At 39.9% G+C, this 25,718-nt stretch overlaps 1 protein-coding gene across 4 annotated transcripts in view; it reads right to left on the reverse strand.

Moving 5' to 3' along the window:
* Positions 1 to 804: 804 nt before the first annotated feature.
* Positions 805 to 25,718, reverse strand: part of GART (phosphoribosylglycinamide formyltransferase, phosphoribosylglycinamide synthetase, phosphoribosylaminoimidazole synthetase) — a 40,660-nt gene continuing 15,746 nt past the window's right edge. For all 4 annotated transcript variants that reach the window (XM_074601221.1, XM_074601237.1, XM_074601246.1 and 1 more), the window contains 17 exons: positions 25,499 to 25,567; positions 23,184 to 23,309; positions 22,209 to 22,296; positions 21,711 to 21,796; positions 20,933 to 21,101; positions 19,347 to 19,578; positions 16,427 to 16,521; positions 15,137 to 15,246; positions 14,376 to 14,574; positions 11,493 to 11,741; positions 11,005 to 11,157; positions 9,615 to 9,818; positions 9,152 to 9,283; positions 8,397 to 8,527; positions 6,625 to 6,766; positions 3,476 to 3,591; positions 805 to 2,246 (listed from right to left, as the gene is read on the reverse strand). In XM_074601221.1, coding sequence (XP_074457322.1) covers positions 2,064 to 2,246; positions 3,476 to 3,591; positions 6,625 to 6,766; positions 8,397 to 8,527; positions 9,152 to 9,283; positions 9,615 to 9,818; positions 11,005 to 11,157; positions 11,493 to 11,741; positions 14,376 to 14,574; positions 15,137 to 15,246; positions 16,427 to 16,521; positions 19,347 to 19,578; positions 20,933 to 21,101; positions 21,711 to 21,796; positions 22,209 to 22,296; positions 23,184 to 23,309; positions 25,499 to 25,567 — 2,484 coding nt within the window. In that variant the 3' untranslated portion in view covers positions 805 to 2,063. The remainder of the gene's footprint in view (positions 2,247 to 3,475; positions 3,592 to 6,624; positions 6,767 to 8,396; positions 8,528 to 9,151; positions 9,284 to 9,614; positions 9,819 to 11,004; positions 11,158 to 11,492; positions 11,742 to 14,375; positions 14,575 to 15,136; positions 15,247 to 16,426; positions 16,522 to 19,346; positions 19,579 to 20,932; positions 21,102 to 21,710; positions 21,797 to 22,208; positions 22,297 to 23,183; positions 23,310 to 25,498; positions 25,568 to 25,718) is intronic.

Raw genomic sequence — 25,718 nt, forward strand, 5'->3', positions numbered from 1 at the left:
TATTACAGAATGATAGTTAAAGCAAAGCCATCTAAGATCCAGTTCACAATGAAATTTCTTTTTATACAGATGGGTGCTTAAATCCAATTTGTCATCAGCCTTAGATGGCAAAATACCCGAGTCTTGCTCAAGATGTCGGTGATGGAATGGGGTATGGGATTTGGGGTGCCCAGGTCTTCTGCTATTGGCCTTCCTGGTCAATTAACTGTACAGGTAGCGATTTCGGCCCTAGTAACCTTACTTCTTCTAACATATGAGTTAATTTGAGTACAATTTCTTTTTGACTTGTAAAAGGTTTGCTGTGTCCCAGCGAAGGCGCTGAACTTGTGCAGAGCGAAACCCCGCCAGCGCTGGACGCTCCCCGCATCTTTTACATTCTCACTGGGACAGGCTGGATTTCAAGCCTAGGCGGGCACTTTGCCTGCCGGGGAGGCCCTTCTGTGGGAAGGCAGGTTTGTAAAGACAGTCGCTGGGCTGAAGACTGAGCTTTTCTTCTTTGCCCTTTACAAGCAAATTAAATTCGACCATATCGTTTTCCTCGCTATTTGCTTGAGCTTTATTCTCGGCGACAAATGATGACAGGAATATTTTGTCAGCAAGTTTCTTCCTCACGGACCATCTGGCCACTGAAACAGTAAGGTCACGGCAACTCCTCGAGTCATTACTAACTTACGTGGAATTGCACGTGTCTGTAACCTCCCTCACCAAGTGATTTACAGTTGCTCTACTGCAGACAAAGTTAGATTCCGTTTCACAAACTCCTCCTCCAGCTTACACCCCTGGTAAAAGAATTCCAAGGACAGATTTTGGCATTTAATTTTTCAACTTTATTAGACTTTATTTCAAATCCAAATTGAGATTACGCCAAAACGGAAGTACCATAAGGCCATCAGTGCACAGAATACAAATCAGCTTTCTCTGTATTAAAGGGGAGCACTAAAACATACGTAAACAGCTTCAGTCAGGTGCTTCTGGTCTGTATGAGGGAAAACTGGTTATTTTAGTAAATACATCAAAATGTTTTCACAGCTACGCTAAAACATTAAAATAAAACCAGGTGCTTTTTCACAAGAGTTCAGCTGTGCAAAAAACCTTACTGTTTTCAGAATGACAACATTTACTGGGTTTCCATCAGTAGTATTCCAGGTGAAAATACTGTTCCAATAATAAAGGCACTTAACTTCAGCAGAATTGCTGAAGAGCATCTCACAAGCCAAGAACACATTTTGTATCTAGTCCTAACTCCCTTTCTGCTCATTTAAAAAAAGCCAACAACTCTTTTGACTCAGAACAAATCTCTGAGGGGAATTCATATGTGGATTCACATGGGGATGCTTGAAGACAAATGGTCAGCAGACATTTAATTCTATTTAGCGTCTGGTTGATAGCAGGTCCAATATTTGAAATTACGGGATATGTTCAGAGCATCTGGGCCAGACAAGATCTACCAACATTAAAACAGAAACTACATGGAAAAAAAATCCATTTCATTTTCTGCAAGAATTGTTAGTGTTTTGGGAGGTCATTTTTTCTTGTTTTGGCTAGAGATTTTTATGAGTGCAGTTTTTTGCCTTTAGCTGTCTCTTCCATTGTGCTACTTCCATTACTTTTCCTCACAAACACTTCACAGCACGTGACAAGAGAATCAATCCCTTGCGACAGCCTGTCTGATCTGCTAGAGAGTAATACAGATGCTCCTAAGTCAATCTCAGAGACGCTGAGATCTCTCTGCAACCAACTGAATGTTGTTTTGTTTGTTCAGAAAGGGATCGAGAACCAAAATGTTGGCCAAGGAAGTGATTACAATTAGGAAGCATGTCACACAGCCATAGCTGAGACGGCTAAGAACAGCCCCCTGCCTTAATACGCCCATTTGTGGCTTTCTCTGGATTTTACTTCAAATCTTTTAACCATTTGAGTGAGAACGTGACAGGGTAAACTCTATGTTGAAAACACTTTGTGAAGAGAAAACAGTGTGCGTCTTATTAGGCTATGACCTCTTGTTTTTACCAATTAAGGCACCCCAGCTGCCCCATCTGAGGACCTTCACGGACACGCTGCTCCTACTTCCAGGAGATCTTGCCGGCTTCCCCCACCTGTACGGCCCCGCTGGCCACCAGCTGCAGGGCAGCTGGGAAGGCTCGGTGCTCGGCCTCCTTCACCCTTTCGGAAAGGGTCTCCACCGTGTCGCCAATCTTAACTGGAACTGCCTCTTGGAAGATGATCGCTCCAGCGTCGACTTCCTCCTGTAAAAGCAAGAGCCAGAAAGTCTGAGCGGTTGAAAGAGGAGAGAGAGGGGGTGCCCAGCTGTAGGACAATGAATGAAGTCCAGCTGCCTCGGGGACCTGTTTATCATTACATTATTCCAGGAAACATGAATTTTGGGCTAATGTGAGGATTGCAGAAAAGATGCAGGCACTCAGGCTGGCCTGTGAGGAGCCAACAGAAGCGTAGGCTTCAAAATAAAAGAGGATATAGGCAGAACACCAGCGAGGAACATTTCTGCTACAGGAAATAACAAAAGCCATGTTAACTGGGGACACGATAGGCTAAACTGGACAAAATGATGACATTTCAATTCAGAAGAGTGAATTAGCCAAGCCTTGGCACAGAGCGGGACTAGAGGACCCAGCAGATCTTTCTTTTGCATGTTAATGAGGCGGATCCCTGCTGTTTAGTTATTGTTTCTCAGTACATTGCCACACAGAGAAGAAACCCGAAGTCATATCACGGAGAAAGGAATGCATTTTTTTCCTTCTATCTGGAAAAATAGTTTTTGTCTCTTTTTCCAAGAGAAAGCAAAAATTATGAGAACAGATTTCAGGAGCAGTGGAAGAGGAGAAGAATTTGAAGAATGCAGCAGAGGAGGGGAGACTAGCTACTGTCAACCCTGAGAACTGAACAAGGTGGAAAAAATGCTCCCTGAACTGATAAAAACATGCACCTTACAAGTTGAGAGACCTCTGATTTTTGTTTTCTTAGTTTTTGGCTAACATAAATTAAGTTTTTCCTCTGTTCCCACAAACTTTTGATTACTTCTTAACAAATCTAAGCTTCTCGTGCCATTTCCAGCATTGGGGTTTTTTCCTTTTTTCTTTTTCTTGAAAGCAACAAATAAGAAAGGTTGTATGATAAAATCTAAGAAGTTAGTGCTGTGTAGTTATAAAGATTTGGGGTTAGCCAAGGCCTTACATGAACTAGTAACCCCACTGCAACTGGTGGAAGGCAGCAGTGGGATGCTTATGGAAGAAGTTTACTTAGGTAAAGCTTAAACTCCCTGGATAGACTATTCATTTCCAGTTCTTGCTCCAGGGACAGCAAACTAAAGCACTGTACTGGCTAATAATGTTATGAGTGAGCAAAGGAGAAAATGTAATCCAACATGATGGCATAAGGGTGTTCCAAGCAAGCTCTGAGGTGGCAATCTTACGACTCGTCAGTTATAGAGTTAAAGCGGGGGCAAGGAGGTACTTACAGCTACGAAGTGTACAGTGCAGCCCGTGACTCGGACTCCGGCTTGTAGCACCAATTTGTGGGCATTTGCTCCCTTAAAAGAAGGCAGTAGAGATGGGTGGATGTTCAGTATTTTTCCTGGAAAATTATAAGCGAGGTCATTGTCTTTTAGCGTTCAGCCTTACCAGAGTGTTCAAAGCACCATAATCGACAGAGGAACAAAATACATTTGTGAAAAAGATTTTGCATGACTTTTGCACGCGCTTGTTTTTTCATGATGCTGACAGATAACCAGCCCAAAGCATTTCAGAACGTCTCGCTATTTCAGAAAAATCAAAGACAGCAATCAGTTACAATTAATTGCCTGGCTAAAGCATATTTCTCCAGTGACTAACAATGATTAATTTTTGGACGTAGCTGTCCTTTCCCTCAGTATCTTGTTCTTCTCTTCTTTGATCTACAAGCACAATCCTCTTTCTTACAAACTCAGCACCCGGAAGAAACTCGGGGCAGTTTCAAATGACGCAACAGACTCCCCCCCCCCGGTGACAAGGCAAAAATTCTTTAGCCTGGACTTTTCCTCCACACCTGTTTTGGCTTAATAAAAGACAACAGCTGCTCCTATAGGAGCCCTTCTCTCTACCCTTCTGAAAAGCACCTGTCTACCACTACTACTTTCCACGCGGAAAGTTGTCCGGGGGATCCTGAAATCGATAATGTAACCTCTAACGCTCAAGCAGGTGCGAGCAACGCTTATAACCCTGGGAAGCCCGTACCTTACATTTCCCTTAAAAGAGAAAGCATACGCCTGAGCTCCTACTGAGCTGTAAAGCAGGAGAGAGTGGCTGCCCGTGACCTCAGGATCTCACCCTGAGTTTACAGCAATGCGGTGGTTAAACCATGAGAAAACCTTCCTTCTTCTGGCGGACTTCCCCTGTCTGCTCCTCATATGTCTCTGACAACTCCTCCTGCCCATTCTGGACCAGGGTGGAGTCAAAAGGTGTTCGGCAGCCCTAGATCTTCTCTTACATTCAGTACGAACCCTTACAGTATTTAAAAAAAAAAACAACTGGCCATCAATACTATTTATATCGCAGTATGCTACGCCCACGCTGTCTCTGCATGCCTCCTGTTTAGGAAGACTGTATGTCATCAGGATTCACTGAACACCACCTAAATGCCAAGCAGCGAGACTGAGCTGACACATGCTGGCGGAGGCAGCGGTGTTACCAAAATAGAGGCTCATGGTTTTGTAATGTCAAGTGAAGGCCATTTCTGGCAGCACGATACGAAACCTGCACTCTCACCGCAGTAACTCGTGCAGATATTGACCTGTGCAACTTACAGAGGAAAATGTATCTACTGATCTTCAACGGTATCTCAGAAATACTCCTTTTTTAAGCATCAGCATCTCCCTGCCTGCTGCATAAGCAAAAAAGTCTTCGGGACAGTGAGCTGAAAACAACACTCTCCGCTTCTGAGTGGGTTTTGGTTTGCTTGGTTTTGTTTTGTCTTGTTTTCAATCTGTCCTTTATGTTAACACTCAACATTTCAAGGCCATTAAGAAAGAAAGAGAGTTTCACAACTAACTTCACAGTCTGTGTCCTTGTGAGTGCCGGAGAAAAGAAAGGTAACAGCTTTTAAGAGAGCAGCAACAAGAACCGATTGCTCCTGGACAATTGTGGCTGGTCAGTGCGTGGCTGGCTCAGAGTTTTACAGGATGCTCCTGTTAGCTGGCACAGATGCCTGAGCTGAACTGAGTGTTTGGGCTCGCATCACTGACGGATATTCTTGGTCGGAGCTCAGGTAGGTATCTGTTTTCAAGCTCGATTCAGTGCTGGACATTTAAAAAATGACTTAACCTGTACTGAAGAGAGTGTTTTGCTCTGGGGCCAGTCATACATGTAATGCAAGTCCTGCACTGTGCAGGGTGGTCATCAGCGCTGGAAGTGCTCTGTCCCTAAATCAGAGGGAACTAAGCTCATCCTTTATTTGTGTAAGATTTCTGCACTAGAGAACGTTCTTTTCTATGCTCTACACAGATGCTCTACTCAAAACACATCTCCCATAGTGAGGGGTTCCTCTCTACTAACTACAGCTGTCTACAGCACAGACATTTACATCTTCGTCTTCTGCACTCTGTAATGAATGGAGAGAAACAAAAACAATTCAGTTGACAGCTTTAGCGTAAAATGAATTGCCTCCGAGGAATGCCTGTTTTGCTCCACCGATTTTTTTTAAAGAGAGGTTTGAAAAAGTAGTTCAGGTGCAAAAGGTCTGTGTCACAGACACACCCAGGGTAACACAGAAGTCACCACGTGAACAACAAAGGCCGCCCGGAGAGCTGCAACGCATAGGCTGACCAGCCTGTCGCTGGTATGAGCAAGAACTAGTTTAAGTAACCATGACTGAAACCAAAGTAGAGCAAACAGTGAGAAGAGCAGCTGCTCTGTGTGATCCGGACTCCCTAAAGGAAACAGAAAGAGATACGAAGAGGAATGTAACAGCGGGGGGAGGGAGAGCAACCATCGCAGGAGGCAGAGGTGTTATCAGCCTCTAACAAAGACCTGGAAAAATTGTAAACAATGACCAGAATGGAGACACTGTGAACACATTGGACAAATGAGAGCTGAATCTGCCTGTGAAACGTGCCACCCTCAGATCCAGGCGGCTCCCGGGACGTCTGACCAGAAGACCGGCAAGGTCTTGTTAACAGGAACCGCGTACCGCTGCCTAGTTTTGCAGTTTTATGCGCAGCCAAAGCAGCTCATCTGTTAGGGGAAGGAATTCTCAGTGGCTGGATGCTCACCTCTCCCCAGCCAACACCTACTGCTGAGGCAACAATTTGCGCTCCACCTCATGTTTGCAGGGGTCTAAAGTTTTCATGGCTTTACTTTAAAATATGTGCTAATAAATCAGAGACCACAAAGTCTGCATTTGCCCTTGGCTTCCTTAAACCTCTGTGGAAATGATGGAGGGAAGGGGAAAAAATACTGCCTTTCTCTGTCGTCTTCTTTTCCTTACAACATGGGAAGAGTTTAGTTCCCTGCAAACCCGGAATTAATACGGTCTCTTTTCTATATTTTTTTCCCATTTTCCTTTTCCTGAGGATAAGCTATAAAATTACTTTTTTTTTTTTTTTAAATGCATACACTACTATGCTGGGCTTACCTTCCCATTTTTTGACAAAAGGACCCGACAGTATTCGCATAAATCCAGCCAGACAGATCAGTTCAACTGAGAATTCTTCCAGGACTTTGTCAACTGCACTGTCAAATTCAGTGCGACTTTCATACAATTTATGGTCAATAACCTGTGATAATCCAAAAGACAAAGAAATACAGACATGATGTTGATTTAATCTAAATGCCTTAAGGCGAGCACAATGAAACGGTACGCTGGAGTAATAAACCAAAACCAAGTAAATCTCCACGTGTGGTTGGAGCTGGGTGCGCATACACAGCAAGAAGAGCGGTTCATAAATGCAGGCAGCTAACAGACAAACATGCAGTCTTTATTCCTATTCACACAGAGCAATTGTCAGAATAAATCAGAGTTTTATTTGATAAGGGCCACAGCTGTAGGCCCCAGCATTTGGACACAATTTAACAACCTACAAATGTCGGTCATTAAGACAACCTAAAGTCTTAGAATGATTTCACTCAATTTAAGGCCTCTGATAGCTTTAAGCAGTTGAGCCTTGACAAAAATTGTATTGCAAAACCTTGAAGGAAAGGCTAATCACAAGCTGATAAAACAGCCCCCACTGCAAAAGGTCAATATAAGCGAGTTAAGTATTTTCCATCCAGGACACATCCCTAATTTAAACAGGAAGAAGGCAGTGCCACATAACTTACAACATCCACAGCCTTTTAAATAAAAATACCTCTTCATCCCGACCAGATTTACCACGGTGCCGCATTTAAGTATCACAAAGTAGTTTTGCAAAGCCAGACCTGGTTGGCCGAAAAGGTGGCAGAGGGCACTGGAGACAGAGCCCAGCTCAGCGCTGGGCTGAACTCTGCTGTGAACTACCAGGTAATAACTGGCACGGCACGTCCTCCTCAGTGCCTCTCTGTCACCGCTCACTCTCCACCTTGACCACTGAGACCACCAGCTCTCCAAGGCTGTATTTTTTCCCCTCATTATGTGTTTGTTCTTCCCCCGCATGCCGCGGACATATTTACTTGTGATCTCTCTGTACTCCCAAGTAAGAGACAGCAGCGCTAACAATCAGATCCTGCTAATATTCAAGTTAATAACAAAGCTTGGAGTGGACCCAAATCTTCCCTGTGTTATAATAAGTTATATGATTTTATATATATGTGTTATAATAAGTAGTTATCAGTGAAAAGTGACTGTAAATTGCTCCTAAGTCAGAACAGTAGCATTTCACGTATGTAATGCAAATGGCTGCACAAAGGACAAAGCGATGCAGCACTGGGTCCAGTGGCACCGAGGGAATCGCAGTTTGCTTTGAATGAATCCTGGGGAGCCTGAAGCAATGCGGAGAGAGTCAGTGGAAGGTCCCACCGAGTTTAACCTTTATTTCATTCAAATGATCTACCACGTCTGTTTAGCACGTAATTTTAAAATTAAATTCAGATAAAATAGCTTGTTACTTTACTGCAAATGCACTACAGTTAAATAAATGGCAAAGTTCAAACTGTAACTGTGAAAATTTCGCACCGGTTTTATATAATGACTGTTCCCAAAACCATTAGGATTGCTAGCAGCGTCTCTGAGAGGGAGAAAAGGAAGTATTTTCCTTCCCGTGTTAGGTAGTTTGCCCAAAGGCACAAGTTCATGACAAACCAAAAAATAAAAGCTAGGGCATCCTATCAAACCATCTCTTACCCTAGTAAAACTCATTATCTCACAGCACCTTCCTCCTGTAGTCAAAGCTAATGATGGCTAATTTTAAGAAGATGATAAATACTTACCCTTGTAGGGATACCAGCTCTTTCAGCTTTCCTTAACCCCTCCACACCAGCTTTGTTAGAAACAACAAGAACTATTTGTGCGAAACTGTTGGGCTTTTTTGTGCTATTTATGAGGGCTTCCAGGTTTGTGCCTGTGAGTGAAAAAATAATTCATTAATACCATGTCGTTCCTGGAGAACAAATATAGTTAATGGCTAGAAGAGGTTTTAAATAACCAGCAACGTGGGTGAGACCCAATCCAAAAAACATTGATGTTAGCAGTAATCCTTTTTTAATTGATCTTACTGGGAACTGAATTTGACAGCTGGAGGCTACAGGGCTTTTACTAGCAATTAAATTTGTAAATCGTAATTTATGGAACTGGAATGACGGTCTACCTTCTTAGCAAGTGAGAATACTGGAAACCCTGGGAGTGCCTATATGACAAGAAGAAATTCTCATCTATTTGTGAAATAATGCTCCTGTCCCTATAGTGCATTGCAGTGGTTGCTCAAATCTGGAGACATGCAGAAATTTGTAGATAAAATGAACAGAGATGCAATTCATTGTCAGTTTGCAGCGGAGGTTGAAGCCCATTCTGTTTGTGATTGAAATTAATCCCAGGGTGAAATCTATTCTGCCTGTTATTGAAAGCCTGTCAGAAGCCTATCAGAGCCTCCATGGATAACTGCAAGGATTTAAGAAATTTTAAATCTGAGCTGAAGTTCCTTTTTCAATAGTCTGTTTTATACTGTAGTAAAGAATACAACTCTCACCTGTTCCAGAGATAAGGACAGCAACCTTCACTTTGTTTGACTGGATTTTGCCTTGGATATGGCTGCGGACAGACAGTGACCTGTTTGCTTGCAAGGCTCGAAGCAGGTTATAGACTTTAACATGGTCAGAGCCTGAATGCGTACAAGAGAAAAAAAACCCCACAACCAAACACACACGTAAATAAAGGGAGAAACAGAGAGAGGAGAAAAGTACCCATGAAAAGAGATTAGTGGCACTGCTTTACTTCTCGTTATTTATTTATAGTTCTGGTGACATCTGACGTTGCTGAGCACATGTTCTATGAGCTAAGACTGGAGTTGTGAGGACTGTTATTTTAATACCCTGTGCAAAAAAGCCATGGAGGTGCCAATTAAGAGATTTTCAGCTAACCTTCATGCAGACTCACCAGCTAAGGAATTTAGATCTGCAATTTTTTCAAAAGGAAAAGAAAAGTCTAATAACCTTTTTGTAGGGGGACAACTTTCCCGATCAGCCAGGCTGTCTCGTGTCTCTGTATGTCCTTCAGGACCTGCTGAGCCATCTCCTTCTGAACTACCAAGACAGCACCGATCCCACAATTAAATGTCCGAGTCATTTCCTCCTCAGAGAGGTTCCCTTCTTTATGGAGCCAGCAAAAGATTTCAGGAATCTTCCAGGTAAGAGCATCTGAAGAAAATTGAAAATACATATGAAGAGTGGAAATCACTACCAATGGAAAAACACTAAAATTTCTAGAGCATTAAGAGGCAAGATCTGGATGGAAAGCACAGACTAAGTCCCACAGCAGCATTAGCTTGAGTGAAATTGGCCTCCATGCACGGAAACAGGATGTTTATTCCTTCCTTACTGAACAAGGCTTAGGAGCAGAAAGAAGTGTCAGTCTGGGAGGAAATTAATCGTATTGCTCCACTGCAACCCGTTAATCAGTAATTCAAAACGGGCTCTGAGGCAGTCTTTGGAAAATCCTCTTTTTGAAGGTGACAGCTCTGCTTCTGGAGAAACTATTGTACCAGAACAACAGCCTTAAAAACTGACACAGAAGTCTCTCACTGCCCCTAATTGCAACAAGGTAAGATGATTTACAGCAGCATGAGAAATGCTTCTGGACAAGCCGCTATAAAGAAACTTCAAAGACAGTAAGCTTCTTTCTTGTCATGTTACACCTAAAATGGTATTATCCCCATTTCTATATATCAGTGTCCACTGTGGACCACCGTTTAAGTGACAAGTGGAAGAACGATTTACATGCAGTTCTGGAGTGCAAAACTCAGTATTAGTTCCCTTATTTTATCCTACAACCCAATGAACATTGCATAACCTGTAGTAAGTCACTTACCTTTCCATACTACGCTTTCTCCGTAAGGGAAATACTATTTCTGGTCTGGCATACCTGATGAGATTGCGGTGAGGATTAATTAAGGTATGCTGAATATCATGAGATGTACTTGAGCTAGTAACCATAAATGAATGCCAATCAAAGACTTCACGAGTGTCACTTAATTAGCAATAATTTTGCATGTTATTGCAAATGGTGACAGCTCACTTTGGGTTGCTTTTGAAGTTGTTCTTGTTTTGCAAGTATGGATAGAGTTTCCAAAGAAATCCAATCCAAAACACCATCAGGGAAGTGAATTCAAGGGGTAGCAGTCATAGGACTACAGAGTGTTTTGACTTTGACTCCATTTCAGGCACAAGGAGGAATTCAGCAACAATGAAGAAAAAGCAAACTTACATCTAGACAAGCAAGTCTAGCTGTTACAGTGCAAGTCAGCTGACATGGCCTCCTTGTACAGAGCTTCCCCCAACCCATATTAACATGTGGATATTTCTACAGCTTTTCTTTTTATCTCACCTAAAACGACACCAAAGGACTCTGGGAGAACTCTGGGGATGTTTTCCAGCAAGCCCCCTCCAGTGATGTGGGCATAGGCTTTCACATGGCCTGAGCGAAGGACAGGCAGCAGAGTCTTACTGTAGATCTTAGTCGGCGTTAACAAGAGATCTCCTGTAGATGAAAGAGGATGAAAGAAGACCCGTTACAGCACAGAAATAAACGTTGATCAATACAGAATTGAGGAAATCTCAAAATACTAACTTGCTGGATACTAATGAGCATTGTACTACAGCAAAAAACACAATGTTCTACCTTTTTTTAGCATACAATTAGTTATTTATCCCCCTCCCTTAATTTCTTTCCTGCTTATGTGAATCAGAGGAAAAAAGAGGAGAATATGTTGAAGAATTTTTTTTAGTGCCTTAGAAAAGTTACAAAAGCAAAAGCACAGACAAAACAATCAGAAGTTCAAGTTATCATGCAAGAAACTGCATTATAAATGTTACCTAATGTCTGATCACCGGAGACACCAACTGGAGAAGAGAAATCAAATGATGACTTCTCAACAATCTTCCTTACAAGGCTGTACCCATTGCTGTGAACCCCAGAAGAAGCGACTCCAATAACCACGTCTCCATCAGCAATTCTCTCCAGCTGGGGCAGCATCTGCCCTCGCTCCACTGCACCAACAGCGAAGCCAGCCAGGTCATACTCTCCCAGTGGATACATGCCTGGCATTTCAGCAGTTTCTCCTCCTGTGGGAACGAAAAAAAGAGAAAGGGGATGTTGGAAAACCACTGGCACCAGTAGGCATGCAATTTTTCAAAGTTTTAAACTCATAAGGCATTAACAGACCGTGTTTTTTAATTAGATAAATGAACATTAAAAAGAATTGAAAAACAAAACATTTGGCACAGGCCCTTCAATTGAACAAGCGAAAAAAGATTGGGAAAGAGCATTTCCACCCTCACTCTGACAACCAGGATCAAATTGTGCATTCACATTTTAAAATCAAAGCATATAGTTAGCACTTCATATTTCCAAATTTCCGAAGTTTTCCAAATAGGCATCTTTACACTATTCCCTCATATCGGGGAGAAACTCTCCCCAGCAATCCTCACAGACATCTCGTTAATCTCCTTCAAGCCCTTCTGCTGGTCACAATGTCTACAAGAAAACAACTTGACAGTGATTAAGTTGCCATTATATCATGACTTCTGCCCAACATGCTGACCAGTACTGTCTTGTTTTTCTTTGGCACTCACCAGGTTTCATTCAATACAAAAGTCTTCTATATCCAGAAAGTGTCCCTGAAGGGGCTCCAAATTTACCTGAGCGAAGGTGGAAGCTGCTCTTGTGCTCAGTTCTTGACATACTAAATTGTCTAGAAGCTTTTCCAGGTTTCTAGATTACGTTACTATAACCAACTTTAAAATGAAAGTTCATTTGTTTATATTAATCTGTTTTAATCTGTATTTAATAACGTTTGTTGAAAACCAAGCACGTAGATAAGCCCTTCAGTGCCTCACTATCAAGCTTAAGATGGCTGAGCTGAATATTCAGGTATTGCAGAAATGCAAGGTAGGAATTTAGCAACATGCTTCAGACGAGACTTTCATGAGTTGACGCTGTGCAAAGACAGATCTACAAGCTATGTGCATGCACATTGGAAGGAATGTGTGAAGTGGGAGCCCAAACTGAAATTTCTTTCCATGATCCAGGCTACAGAAAAGCATTTCCTCCTTAGGTTCAGAGTTACTGCATCATCTCTGTCCCTTCTTTTCTGAGAGTGCCAGAAATTTGGAGAACAAATCACGGGTGTTTTATTTATGAGTTCAGAGATATTTTTGTATTAGCACAAAAAGATATTTGCTAACCCATTTACAATTTTAAGAAATTATTCTCTGGTAATGAATTTACAACAGGCAAAGCCCTTTGTAGTTTTAAAGTCTTCCAACTGGAAATAAAATCTTGATGTTTCAGTAATTAATTTCATAGCAAGATTTCACATAACATGTACTTCTGATGAAGTATGAATGGTTTGATTATATTTGATAAACTGAGAGAACACCTTAAGACAAATATAAAGCTGACTAACAGTTCATGCATAAAAATTAAACCAGAATATAAATAGCCTCTTGTTCAAAGCTTGTAAATTACCTCAAAATGACACACTCCCACTTAGAAAAGACTTTTGTTATTAACTTTCTTTAAGAATTGGAAAAAAGGACAGAATTACTGTATGACCAATTGTAAAGTGGTACCTAAAGTAAGACACTTGAACTGTCACTTTTAGTCTCAAATTAAAGGTCTTTTTGGAAAAATCATGGTAACTCTCCACGTCTGTTTTTATAAAAAAAGAAGGAAAAACAAAAACTATGTGAGGAAACTGAACTTTCTGGGTTTCATTGCTTTAAAATTTAACCCAGTGTTGTACTCCTTTTATAAACTAAAGAATTATACAAAATAATGTATTTTTCACTAACCTAGAAATATTTTTATTGAGTTGAACAGTGTATTTTTTAAGATTCAAGAAGTGAAATATCGTATCATTTTCATGGATAACTAGATTACTCTATACCAGAATACATATATAATATGTTAGTAAAATGTATTATGTGCTTGTATTATAGGGCTGAAAAGGAAAATGTTTAAATTTGAGTCTTAATATCTTGGAATATGCTCATCTTGGTGAAATAAATCTTCAGCAAGTCTTCAGTAGAGAAATAATTTTGCTATTAGTTTTGTAACTAATGCAACCTGGTTTCTTCTATGTTTCTGTCTTGTGGTAACTTCTGTGTCTTAAGTAGTGAGCTCCAGCTGAAGCTTTTGTTGCATGCACGCGGACATTCTGTGGCTTTCTACTCTTATGAAGCTTGTGGGAACACAATAGCTGTGAGATCTCTGCCTTTCCTGTCAAATGCAGTTAAAATCAGCCAAGTGATTCAAAGGATAATAAGTGCACACAGAGGGACATGTGCCCGCACAGTAACACATATAAATCTTTTTTTCCAGAGGAAAACATGAGGATTTCCTTTAGGATAAAGGATAAAGAAACCTATTTGGCATGTTTTAAAATATACTTGGAGAATACAAAGAATTAAAATACATGAACTGTTAGTTTTCTAGGTAGCTGTTATAGTTACAAAGTTAAATGAAAAGATACGAATAAGAAAATTTATATGCAACTTCCTGAGCTAATGGCAACACTTCCAGAGTGCTGTCTCCTTTCAGTGCGTAGAGGTTACGTCCTCTGACAGCAAAGGCACTTTGGTGTTTTTTTCACTCCTCTAAGATTCTTCAACAGAGGAGGAAAACAAACACATTAAACGTAATTATAAAGATATTGCATAAGATTTTTCATATCCTTCAAAGAAGAGGGCTCATACCCAGAAGCGCACATCCAGCTTTTTTGCAAGCTTCAGCTATTCCTGCGATGACACCCTGAGCCACTTCAACCTCAAGTTTGCCACAGGCAAAATAGTCAAGGAAGAAGAGGGGCTCTGCTCCTTGAGCCAGGATGTCGTTGACACACATGGCCACCAGGTCCTGACCTATGGTGTCGTGTTTCCTACACACTTGTGCAATCTGCAAAACACAGGGAGGGAAGCCGGTGGTTAGCTTGGAGAAACTGAAACACGCGCCGAGAGTCTGCAACGGAAGGGGATCGGAATCATGCTGCTCCTCTAGATGCTTTTTGAGGAGCAGCTTCATGTATTATCATCTCTGTGAGCCTCTCCGAACATTTTATTTTAGGGATCGTTACTTTCTTAATGGGCAAGTACAAAAGGCACTTTATGGAAGGGGACTGAACTGGAAAGGGTTTCATTGCAGCTTGCATAAACACAATAGCAACTGTATAATTAAATGTTCTTCCTCATAAGCAATCGTTTTGGGGGTGGAGATTCTACCTTAGTGAAATGGAGTCCCTGATTACGTACTTAATACTAAAAATGAGTTATTTTAAGCATCATTTCAAGTATGGCTAAAGTTAAACATATATTTAATCCTTTTGCCTGACGGGCAATTTTATTTTTCATTCCCTTTTTAGAAATACAAATAGGTATTTTTAAAAGACAACTGATATTTTCTGTTAAAACATTTATCCTTCTGTGTTATTTTCCTTCCTTTACATGGATTTTCACATTACCTTGAGTTTTGTGCCAACACCGTCAGTTCCAGATACCAAGATAGGGTCTTTGTAACCAGCTGCTTTCAAATCAAAGAGGCCAGCAAAGCCACCAAGCTCCGCATTGCAGCCTGCCAGTCAGAAAAGAGGAAAAAATAGCAAACTTTTACTTTCACGGGTTTTTCCAGGATCTCCAACACAAATTCTCTCTGGTGTCTGTCAACATGACTTTGCTTTGTCACCAGGAAACTTTTCTCTGACATTTAGAGCCTGTTCACAGAGGCACGGAAGCTCCCAATCCTCTTAAGTTTGCTTTATCTTATTTCTTCATTATTACTTAAGGTTAAAAATCCACAACTTTGTGATTGTACATTCAATAATTACTATGGCTGATATATTTCTCCCTTGCACTTTGTATTTTTCTGAAAAACGGAAAAAGAATTGTGGTAATTGATTGAAGCCCACTGCTTTCTGGCAAAAGATGATAACTAGGCATTTTCCAACTGAAAGTCCTTATCTCCTTGTGCATACTGCAACTTAGAGTACATTAAGACTCCTTGCTCCTGAGACTGGTTATGATAGGTAAGTATGGTAACCTTAAAACTAAAATTGGTTAAATCCTAAGAGTGAAACAAACACAAGTAGGAGATACTATGAATGCTAAGAATTGACTAGTTGCTCAAGCGCGTGTGTGTGTTTATAGTTTTCTCTCTGTGTATATCTGACGTTGTCTGAAGGTTCGCAGTTAATTTGAAGTTAGAGGGTTATTACATACGACTGATATTTTAGATCTATCAAACGAACTACAAGGGCTTGGGAGAGCAAAATGTGCCTGAGATCACAATAAAAAGAGGGCGAACCGATTCTCTTTTAACCATGCAAAAGACGTGTCTTCCGTATCTATCTCAAGTAACAGATAGTATCTGTGAGGAGTTCTACATCCTGTACACCTTTCTAAACATTTATCTGTAGAAATTGTATAGCTCACTGTGCTAGAAATAATAATGCACGTAATCAAAAACAGCACTAAATGGTAGGATCTTTGCTTGCATTTATCCTTTTAGAGTGCTGAACTGTATAACATTCATGACCTTCAGGAGATATAGCTTAGAGTCATTTTGGGAAGAAAATCTGTAAATTTAAGAAAGTGCGTTTTGAAGAAATCGCAGGCTTACTGCAGATATTTCTTGTTGAGTAATCTAGAAACACACAGAACACATAAATATGAGCTTTTGTATCAAGATCAAGATCAAATGATAAGCTTCATTGCCGTGACCTGACTGAAACAGGAATAGAAGGTGCAAGGCTTACCTGACCTTGACGTGGCTGCAGCAAGGGGTTTAATTTTCTGAACCAAAGTATTCCCTGCTGCAATGTCTACCCCACTGTTTTTGTAAGTCAGGCCTCTGAAAGAAGGTTAAAAAAATATATTACGGCAATTGATTACTAAATGCACAAACATGTATTTTAAAATCATATTTACTTCTTTACATCATTGCATCACGAGGGGATTAACCATTCAGAATCCTATTCTGCTGTCAAGTACCACTATTTTCCTGCTTGTGCAGTAACTTTGCTCATATAAAATGATTTCTAAGTATTGCAGTACTTACTTCATGCAGGTTCAATGGCTCAAAGGTTAATCTTTTTGCTGTTTGGAACCTGACCTCACACATACACCTGGAGGTAGAGAGTATTATACCAAAGAAACAAAACTTCGTGGATTTGCACCACAGAGTGTCTGCCATAAGCAGTATTCAAACAGCTCCAGATATCTTGGAGACAGCATCAGAACATGAGCATCATACTCTATCCAGTCAAATACCAAGATAAAAACCAACTAAACAAAAAAACTCAACAACAAGGTAAAACAGGTGGAATAATGGATCTGATTTTGCAAGGTTTGAATTCCTGGTCCAGATACTGAGGTGTCAGTAGTTTAGTTCCTATGCTCAAAACCAAACGTATACAAAAATGCACACCGCTAAATCAGAACACCTCAGCACCATGCAGGATCAAGCTCAAGGTAGCTCTTCAAAAGGGAAGTATCACATCAATCAACATTCCTCTATGATACTTGGAGAGTTTTACAACTATAGCTTAAAGGTTGCCTCTCCTTATCACCTAGAACGATACCGCCACAAAACCAGCCACACCTCTTTTTTCCTCAAATGGACTTTCTATTAAAGTACACATTTTAAAATTTATTTAAAAAGACCTAAGACCCTAAGGTCCGCTTTAGCAATCTAGAAAGAAATGTCCATAAGCTCTGGTTGGGTTTTTTTTATATACAGCCATACAATAGAGAAAACACGCTTACTACAAACTGGTGTATGTAACTTGTCTGTCCATACGGCTGACTGGGGACATTAAGTACCATCCCATATTTAGAGAGGGACCCTTTCATTTTGGAGATAGTGAGTGCAATGACTTTTAATTACTATTTGTACCAAACATATCTCACTCCAGTTACGCAATTGTTATTTCTACACTGTCAGTGGCATGAACCAGGCTACCTGGTGCATCCCTATTTTAGGTTCATACCTATTTTAGCTCTCTTACTGATGTGATTCAGTAATATTTTAAATTCTAAGGGTGAGAGGCTGATTAACAAGGACAAATACAACAAAACAACTGGCCAAAGGACACTGCTACCAGGAAAATACAAAGATATGTGCACTCACATTATATCACTGCTCAAAAATTTGCAAGAGGAAAATAATTATAAGAAGCAGCTGTTCAGCCCGTGAATAAGACTCAAGGAAATATTAGCCTGCAATAACAGGAGACCAGAGTCAGGCCCTTTCAGTCTGAACATGACGAATATTCATCGTATTTTCACCGTATCTTTAAAAGTGTGGTATCTTCGGTTCATTAAAAGGAAAGCACTGTTCTGCAATATTTTTTGTTAAATAAATATTCTGGATATTTTCACAAAGTGTAACGTCTAGGGCTTAATCCTGCAAAGCTGCCAAGAGGAGGGACGTCCTGAACTTTACAAAGCCAACCATCACCCTTCCTGAACTGTGTGCAACACAGAGTCCAAAGGGAAGCATCCCCGACTGTCTGTTCTTCCAGTTTTAGGATGTCTGAGCAAAAGTTGGTGCAGACTCAAGGACAGTGAAACAGGTGCTGCCTGTGAACAGTTCCCAAGAAGTCTCCTTCATAAGTCAGGGATCCTCCCAGCATACAGGCACTCCAGTCAAGAAACTTCCTGGCTATGGCCCACAAACTCAGTAATTTAGAGAACTGTTCATTAAAGTACCTTCTTCTCTTGCATCACACAACAACTTGATTTTTTTTCTACTACAATACAAATACCAATTACACATTTTTGCATAAATTTCTCAAAAGATGCACACTACTTGAGAGAGAAAGAAGACTAGATACCAACACCCTTGTTCATTTAGTAAGTTTATTGATCATAATTTTACAATATACTAATTGATATACACTGTCAGTAAAAATGAGACTCTTACTAATATGCTTCATAGACTAAAAAATAACCTATTATCAAAAGTTATGCTTTGAGTGAATTGGAAAATGGGCAGGCAGATATGCTTCATATCAGGTAAAAATCAGTCTAAAACCAGGAAGAAGCTCTTAATAACATTAGAGAGACAGTAGGACACACTGCTTTAAAAAAATCCTGATACCTACATGATCTCAAGACTGCTAAACCAAATACTGTGAAAACAAAAAGAATAATAATAAAAAGGATTGATAAATTCTACCCACAATGTTAGCCAGCTATTCCATTAAAATGCATATCCCAACAAGGCAGGTTGGTTTCAAGACCATTTTAACCATTTCTCAAGGCTCCAAAATGAACCAATAAAATAGCTCAAACTTTGTTTGTAAATACATTTCATTATAATAATGTTAAGACTTATGGACAACACAAATCTATAGTAAAAGCTATGGTTTAGAGCCTAAGAACCAGAAGTTCACCTTCCCTAAAACAGATGTAACAAAGGCAGCAACAGCACAAGTTACTTCCATGTGCTTGTCACTGTAGTTTCACTCAGACTTGGGAGAATAACATGGATGAGAGACATCAAAAAGCCTGTCCCTTCCTTGGCTGGTCTTGCTTATATTGCTCACAAGTATGGTAGTTAAAACTTGTTTAGAGTTATGCACAATATCAACATCAGTTTATTAATGTAAACTAGTAGCGTCTTAAGTCCCCTTTACACCAGTTATTTCCATTTCAAGTATTTCAAATATCTACCTGGATTGTCTCAGGAAAGCTATAGCCCGATATCCAATGTCCTTTCTATAAATGGCACCCTTGAAGTGTATGGCTGCTACTCCCTTGTTAGCTTCTTGCAGTGCTGTCATTAGATCCTCTTTAATAGCAGTTACTGTAAGGACTCTTCCTCCACTAGTCACCACTTTACCGTCCTTCAGGGCTGTGCCTGCGTGGAACACCTCCAGTCCTAGCTCCTTAGCCTTAGGAAGTCCTGTGATTGCCGTTTAAGAAAACAAATGCAGAAAAGACAATTGGTTAGAACATTATCTATTAAATTACAAATGAACAGTATTCAGCATTTATTGACTGTCTAGAAACCACAACCAAATTCTGTTTGATCATTCTGGGAAATGGGAATAAATTTGTAAAAACTACATTTGAGGAGACAAGGAGTCTCTACTTGTACGTTCAGAGACATAGTATTTAGCTGAAACACTTGCATAAAACATTTAATTCCAGCTGGATTTTGCACTTCACTGACATAGAGATCACAAAACTTTTCAGCATCAACATTATCTAAGAACCAGTGATCAACCCAGAACTACTTTACTGTAACACATATAAAAGAAATGCTACAGAACTGTCCTGGTTTGAGGTAAAACAGAACCGATTTTCTGATTTGTAATTTTACTGTTTAGCTGGGCCTCTTCTAACTGACTAAAGCCTGAAATTAACAGCATATTGTTCAGAAACTGTTCACTCTCAGAGTGATAAGACCTGATTATACCAAGGAATGGTATGCACAAAGGCTCTTGCTTAGACTTATTGCCATAACAACCAAGGTCAGCTAACTTCACTGCTTGCCCTGTTAGAGGGTCGGAAGCGGGGAAGCGTAGAGGGGCCCCACCTGCAGGGAGGAGCAGACAGGACAGGTGACCCAAAACTGACCAACAGGTTATTCCATCCCATATGCATCACGCTCAGTATAAAAGCTGAGGGATCAAAGGGGCTCTGGCTCATTTTTTCTTCAGTGGCCAACATCTGAGGAGGACCCTGTCTGTTCGTCTGCCTTTGATCCTGATCTGAGCATTCCTGACTCTAGTTCCAGAATTCAGCTCCTGTCCGTCACTGACTCCAGTCTGGGACTTTCCCTGTGTCTGCTGGTGACACGATCGTCATCCTGGGAGCTGGATACGGTTTTGTATATATTGTATACTTTTTTCTTTTATTTTTATTATTCTATTATTATTTACTATTTTCTTATTTATTATTATTTTCATTAAAGTAGTTTAGTTCTTTTTCTAAACTCGTAAATCTCCTTATCTCTTCCTCTCCTCTCTGAGGAGAGAGGGCGGGAAGGGCCATCTGTCGTTCTGATTGGCCAATCCGGCCAAAATGACGACGAGAACTTAACAATATGGTGTGGAGATTTGAAAATGCTACGAATGTATTACCAATAAACTTTGTTATGTAAAAGTTCAGTTGTCTCTTGCTGACCCTTAATCACAAGGTATAAAGCTTCTTGAACCTGGGTTACACTGATTCACCTTCATCTGGCAAAAGAGAAAACTGAAAGGCGGTGGGAGAGGAAACAAGACCTCTGCAGTTCATCCTGCTACATTTACCTGTTATTTCCAAACCCTTGGGATATGTTCCCGGATACCCTTCGCTAGCCATGACCACCGTCACAGCTGCACTGTCTTCAAACCAAACTGGCATGGAACTAGACAACTTTTTATTGATAACTGCTTGCATAACTTCGTATAAATCACTTTTCAACAGTGGAAGAATTACCTACAAAAATAAAGATTTGCAAATTAAAGAAAATAACACACATAATTACATTTTCTTCACTGAGCTTTTAAAAATACTAATGTAACTAAAAATAACATAAAGTATTCTCATATGCGGTATTCTCCCACATATATACATATCATTCATAATCTGTGTACCTTTAAAAATACTCTTCCTTGAAGATAATTTCTATGGGTAAAAGAACTGCTACATACAAAGGGGAAAAGGCAAAGAACTCTATTTTGTTCTGAAGAATGGAAATGAAGGGGTTTGTTCCACTTGTCAACAGGGAGGGGGGAAAAGAAGTGTTCACTTCTTTATCAAAGTGAAACCAAATCCAACTCCATTCCAGAAAAGATGAGAAAATGCTGAGTTTCACTCAAGGTTACCCTTGTGAGGCCTGTATTTGAGCATAACCTGCTGACATTTTCTCTGGAATGGAACAATTTAATATCAGACCTTCTGTCTTGAACAAACAAACCAAATATTTTAAATCTTAGTTCAATTAGCTAATTATTTATTCAAAAGTTAGTTAAGAATAATGGTAAATGGTAACAGACTTTTCTCCTCTCATAATGACAATGTGTATGTACCTACAAAAGAACTCACCTGACATTCTGGGTCACCAAATCTGCAGTTAAACTCTAGAACTTTAGGTCCATCTTTGGTAATCATTAATCCAGCATAAAGCACACCTGGAATAAAAAAAATTGTATAAAAAGCTATCAAAGCAACTGCATAGGTCATTTGTTTTGAATCTATTCGTAATACTGTTAAAAAGAATGCCACTTGTCTTAATTTAAAGCTAGGCTGTTAACACTTTAGAAATGTTAAAAATGTATCAGGCAGAAATAGTTGTGGTTACAATTTTGCATCTTATTTTCCAAATGCTGTCCTTCCTGTTCTTCCTTACTTGATCATTACTTACTGTTCATGAAACGATATCCATTGATTTCAGTGGACTGTAAATCAAGCCACTGATACCAAACTCAGCTTCCAAATAGATCAAAGTTATCTTCCTTAACTTAGAGTGTAAATTAGGCCTATAAAAAGGACAAAGTAAAAACAAACTCCTCATGCTTAAAAAACCCAAACTTCTCTACATACCAAAATAGGGGACACCTTCTTTTCTCATGCCATCAACAGTTTTCTGAAGAACAGTATCTCGTATTTTCTGCAGCAGATCTTTAGAAATCTAATAAAACAGGATTAGAAAACAGCGTTTGTAAAAAGAGAGTGCATGATTTTTTCTACTGTGGTGGCTAGCGTTAAGAGCCAAGCAGAACACCTGGATGGTCTCTTGCTCACTCCAAAACGTTTCATACAACAGAAAGCTAGTATTTTTTTCTCTTTCCTCAGACAACACACCACAGCATTAAAACAACCATCTGCATTTCTTCAGACACTTTTCCACGCTTAGATCTACACGTGCAAGCAATCCCACTGGCTTCACTGGAACAAACCATTTGCACAGACGTACTGGCATTCAGATAAGGCCTCCCAAAGACAAACCATGGTTGGAAAGTACAGTGATCAACGATCAAATTTTATTCAATAAACAAGACTGACAGCTTTCTATACAAACAAAGCCTATAACTTTTTTTTAACTTAAAAAAGAAAACTCTCTGGCCATGACATAAGTGAATAGAAGGCAAAGGAAGTCCTTTTGCAAATAGTTCCTTGCCAAACAGAAACCAAACTACCTTGAAATACAGCAAGCGACCTAAGCTCATCATTAGCTTAGTTTTCCACAAGATTAAAATGTGGTTTTAAGCACTTAGCTCTAACAATCAGTATTTCATAACACTTAAAAACCAAACCAAAATAGAAGGGTGCTGAAATAATACTTCCATCTTTACAATTAAAAGTAATTCCGTAGGAATATCCTCCTCTTTAGAGAAACAAATTTAAGTTATGGACTTTATTTGACTATCTCTGTTTTAGGCAACTCCTTCCATCCACAAGAGACCACTCTCTTCACTCTCCTGTTCAACATGGTGGAACCAAAAATTCACCCATGCTTTCAATACTGGAGCTGTAGTACAGCTTTAGAGAAACACATCCTTGTCAATACATTTTCACCTGAGGTGCTGGGGAATAAGCTCCCATTCCTCCAGTATTAGGACCTTCATCTCCATCCATTAATCGCTTGTGGTCCTGGGCTGGTGGCATGGGAGCAATTGTGATGCCATCAGTGAAACATAAGCACTAGAAAACAAGGAGAATAATTAAAACCCCAGTGTATGATTAGAATTAAAGCGCAAAAAGTGCAAATATATTTGATTTTCACTGTTTCAAACAGATATTTAAGAGTATAAATTCTGTCTCCCTGATAAAACAAACACTATAGTATTCTAAACATTTCCATTTCCTCTCAGGAAGCAGTGCCTCCATTTTTATGATCTTCCTACAGAAATTAACTTTCATATAAGAAATTATAACATAACATCAGTAGTTGTACTGAAAAGAAATACTAAAAAGGTTTAAAAAAAAAATTAAAATACTCCATGATGGAACCTATTGCTTCGCTCCCCCTTCATCCTCTCTGCCTCGGAAGGAAGGCATTACATTCCTTTCAAGATTTCCTTTTCCTTGTTGATAAAGCTATTTACTTTTAAATTATTTATAAATTACTTGTATAGCAAATGCTCTTATCCTCAATATCTTCATAATAACAAGCCTGCTGGCATCTTCTGTAACGCGATGATGTTCACTGTCTGGACTACTTCTAGCAGTACTCATAAAAACATTTCATAATGCTAATTAAAAAACAAGCAAGGATTCCCCAACAAAACCTGAAAATACCAAAACATTAGTATATTAAAAGCTACAGCCATTTGCAGAAGGTGAATTATTTTGACAGGCAAGGCAAGCAGTATTTGTTTTTCATTGTCATCAGTCATCATAGTCTGATGGTATTCTAAGGACTAATTAAAAGCATTACATATTTTCCACCAGAGAGTGAACATCTGGAAGGAAGAATATAGGAAGAAACTCTTTACTGTGAGGGTGGTGAGGCACTGGAATAGGTTGTCCAGGGAAGCTGTGGATGCCCCATCCCTGGAAGTGTTCAAGGCCAGGCTGGATGGGGCTTTGAGCAGCCTGGTCTAGCGGGAGGTGTCCCTGCCCATGGCAGGGGGTTGGAACCGGATGATCTTTAAGGTCCCTTCCAACCCAAACCATTCTAGGATTCTATGATCATCTATTCTATGATATGGATAACTCCTTAGCTCCTACAAAGGTCAAGACAACCAGGAAAAGAATAAGGATGACCAATATCTGTACGTCTAATTTCTTCGTATCAGGCAGGAAACCAGACTATGCAAAGATTGGCAACAGTTGGAGATGATCGCTTACTTTGTAAATACCACCACCTCCAAGATGAATGTTCACAACATGCAGCATGAGCCAATTCCAGCTCCAGTACCCGGGAACCTGAGCTGGTACTTGGCTGTTCTACTTTGCGTGATGCAAGTGTCAAGTTCCCCTGCCACCTCGAAACCTAGGCTCTAATTCTCCTTTTCTCCTTCACACTCTGCTAATTAAATCAGATATACTTTTATAAACGAAGGAGCTGAATCAGCTTAAAATGAAGGAAAGGTTTTCTCTACATCTGCAGAGTAAATCAACACCGTCAAATCATTCAACAGCCTTTGGTTCCGGACCCATTGTCCCCAGATGCACTTCCACATTGCAGTCTTTCTGGCAATGGAACTGGTTAATGAGGATCCTGCCAGCACCTCTCTTGAGCTGACTGTTCCCTTGCTCCAAAGGAGTTTACTGCTCCCCCATGATGCAGTTCACTATATTCCCTTCATGAGCAAAGCTCATTATAAAGAAAGTCTCCATCCTCCCTTGCTCCCAAACACTCCTTGCCTTGCTCTGCACTTCACTATCCTATTATTTGTACTGATGCAAATGACACTGGGCTCTAAACCAGAACACAGAAAACAGGCAAGGTGGTGGTTTTGATTTATTTGAAAAAAGGTCTTTAGGTTGTAGCTTCACGAACAGGTAACTAGGCAAACAGCAGTTAAGGGGTAGCAATATGGAAGCAAAGGGACATTTTATACTGCCTTTGCTGTCAGAGAAATCATAACACAGAACTGCATGCTCAATGACACTCAAGATTTTTAAGGTTAATTTTTTTTTCCCATGTGGCAATAGTTGATTCCTGTTTGAGTTATTTTTATTTAATTTGAATTATTTTACCAGGCTGCAGGAAGTTTGGTTCTTAACACAGCTGTCTAATTAATACAATTTTATTGATTTACAGATAACTGTTTATAATTTAAGTAATAAAATCTTACACTTCCCTTCTGGAAGTACTTTCATAGTGTTTCCTAAATAGTTCAGAATGGGTATAATCAAAGTGTTACAGTGACGTGCACACTTACAGAAACTTCTTCTCCTTCAAGAAGTTCTTCAACAACAACGGTTTCCCCAGCGGTGCCAAAAGTCTTATCCTACAGTAAAAACAAAATCTCTTCAGTTCTGTTTCAGTTATTTTACAATATTCAAATTGCACCAACAAAAAATATTTTTAATACAGCAATAAAAACGCAGCACAGTTTTGAGACTATTAATCTATTCGCCAACCTGGGTATATCAGCAATA

The sequence above is a fragment of the Larus michahellis genome, chromosome 1 (genome assembly GCF_964199755.1).
Source record: "Larus michahellis chromosome 1, bLarMic1.1, whole genome shotgun sequence".
In the NCBI taxonomy this organism is placed as follows: Eukaryota; Metazoa; Chordata; class Aves; order Charadriiformes; family Laridae; genus Larus; species Larus michahellis.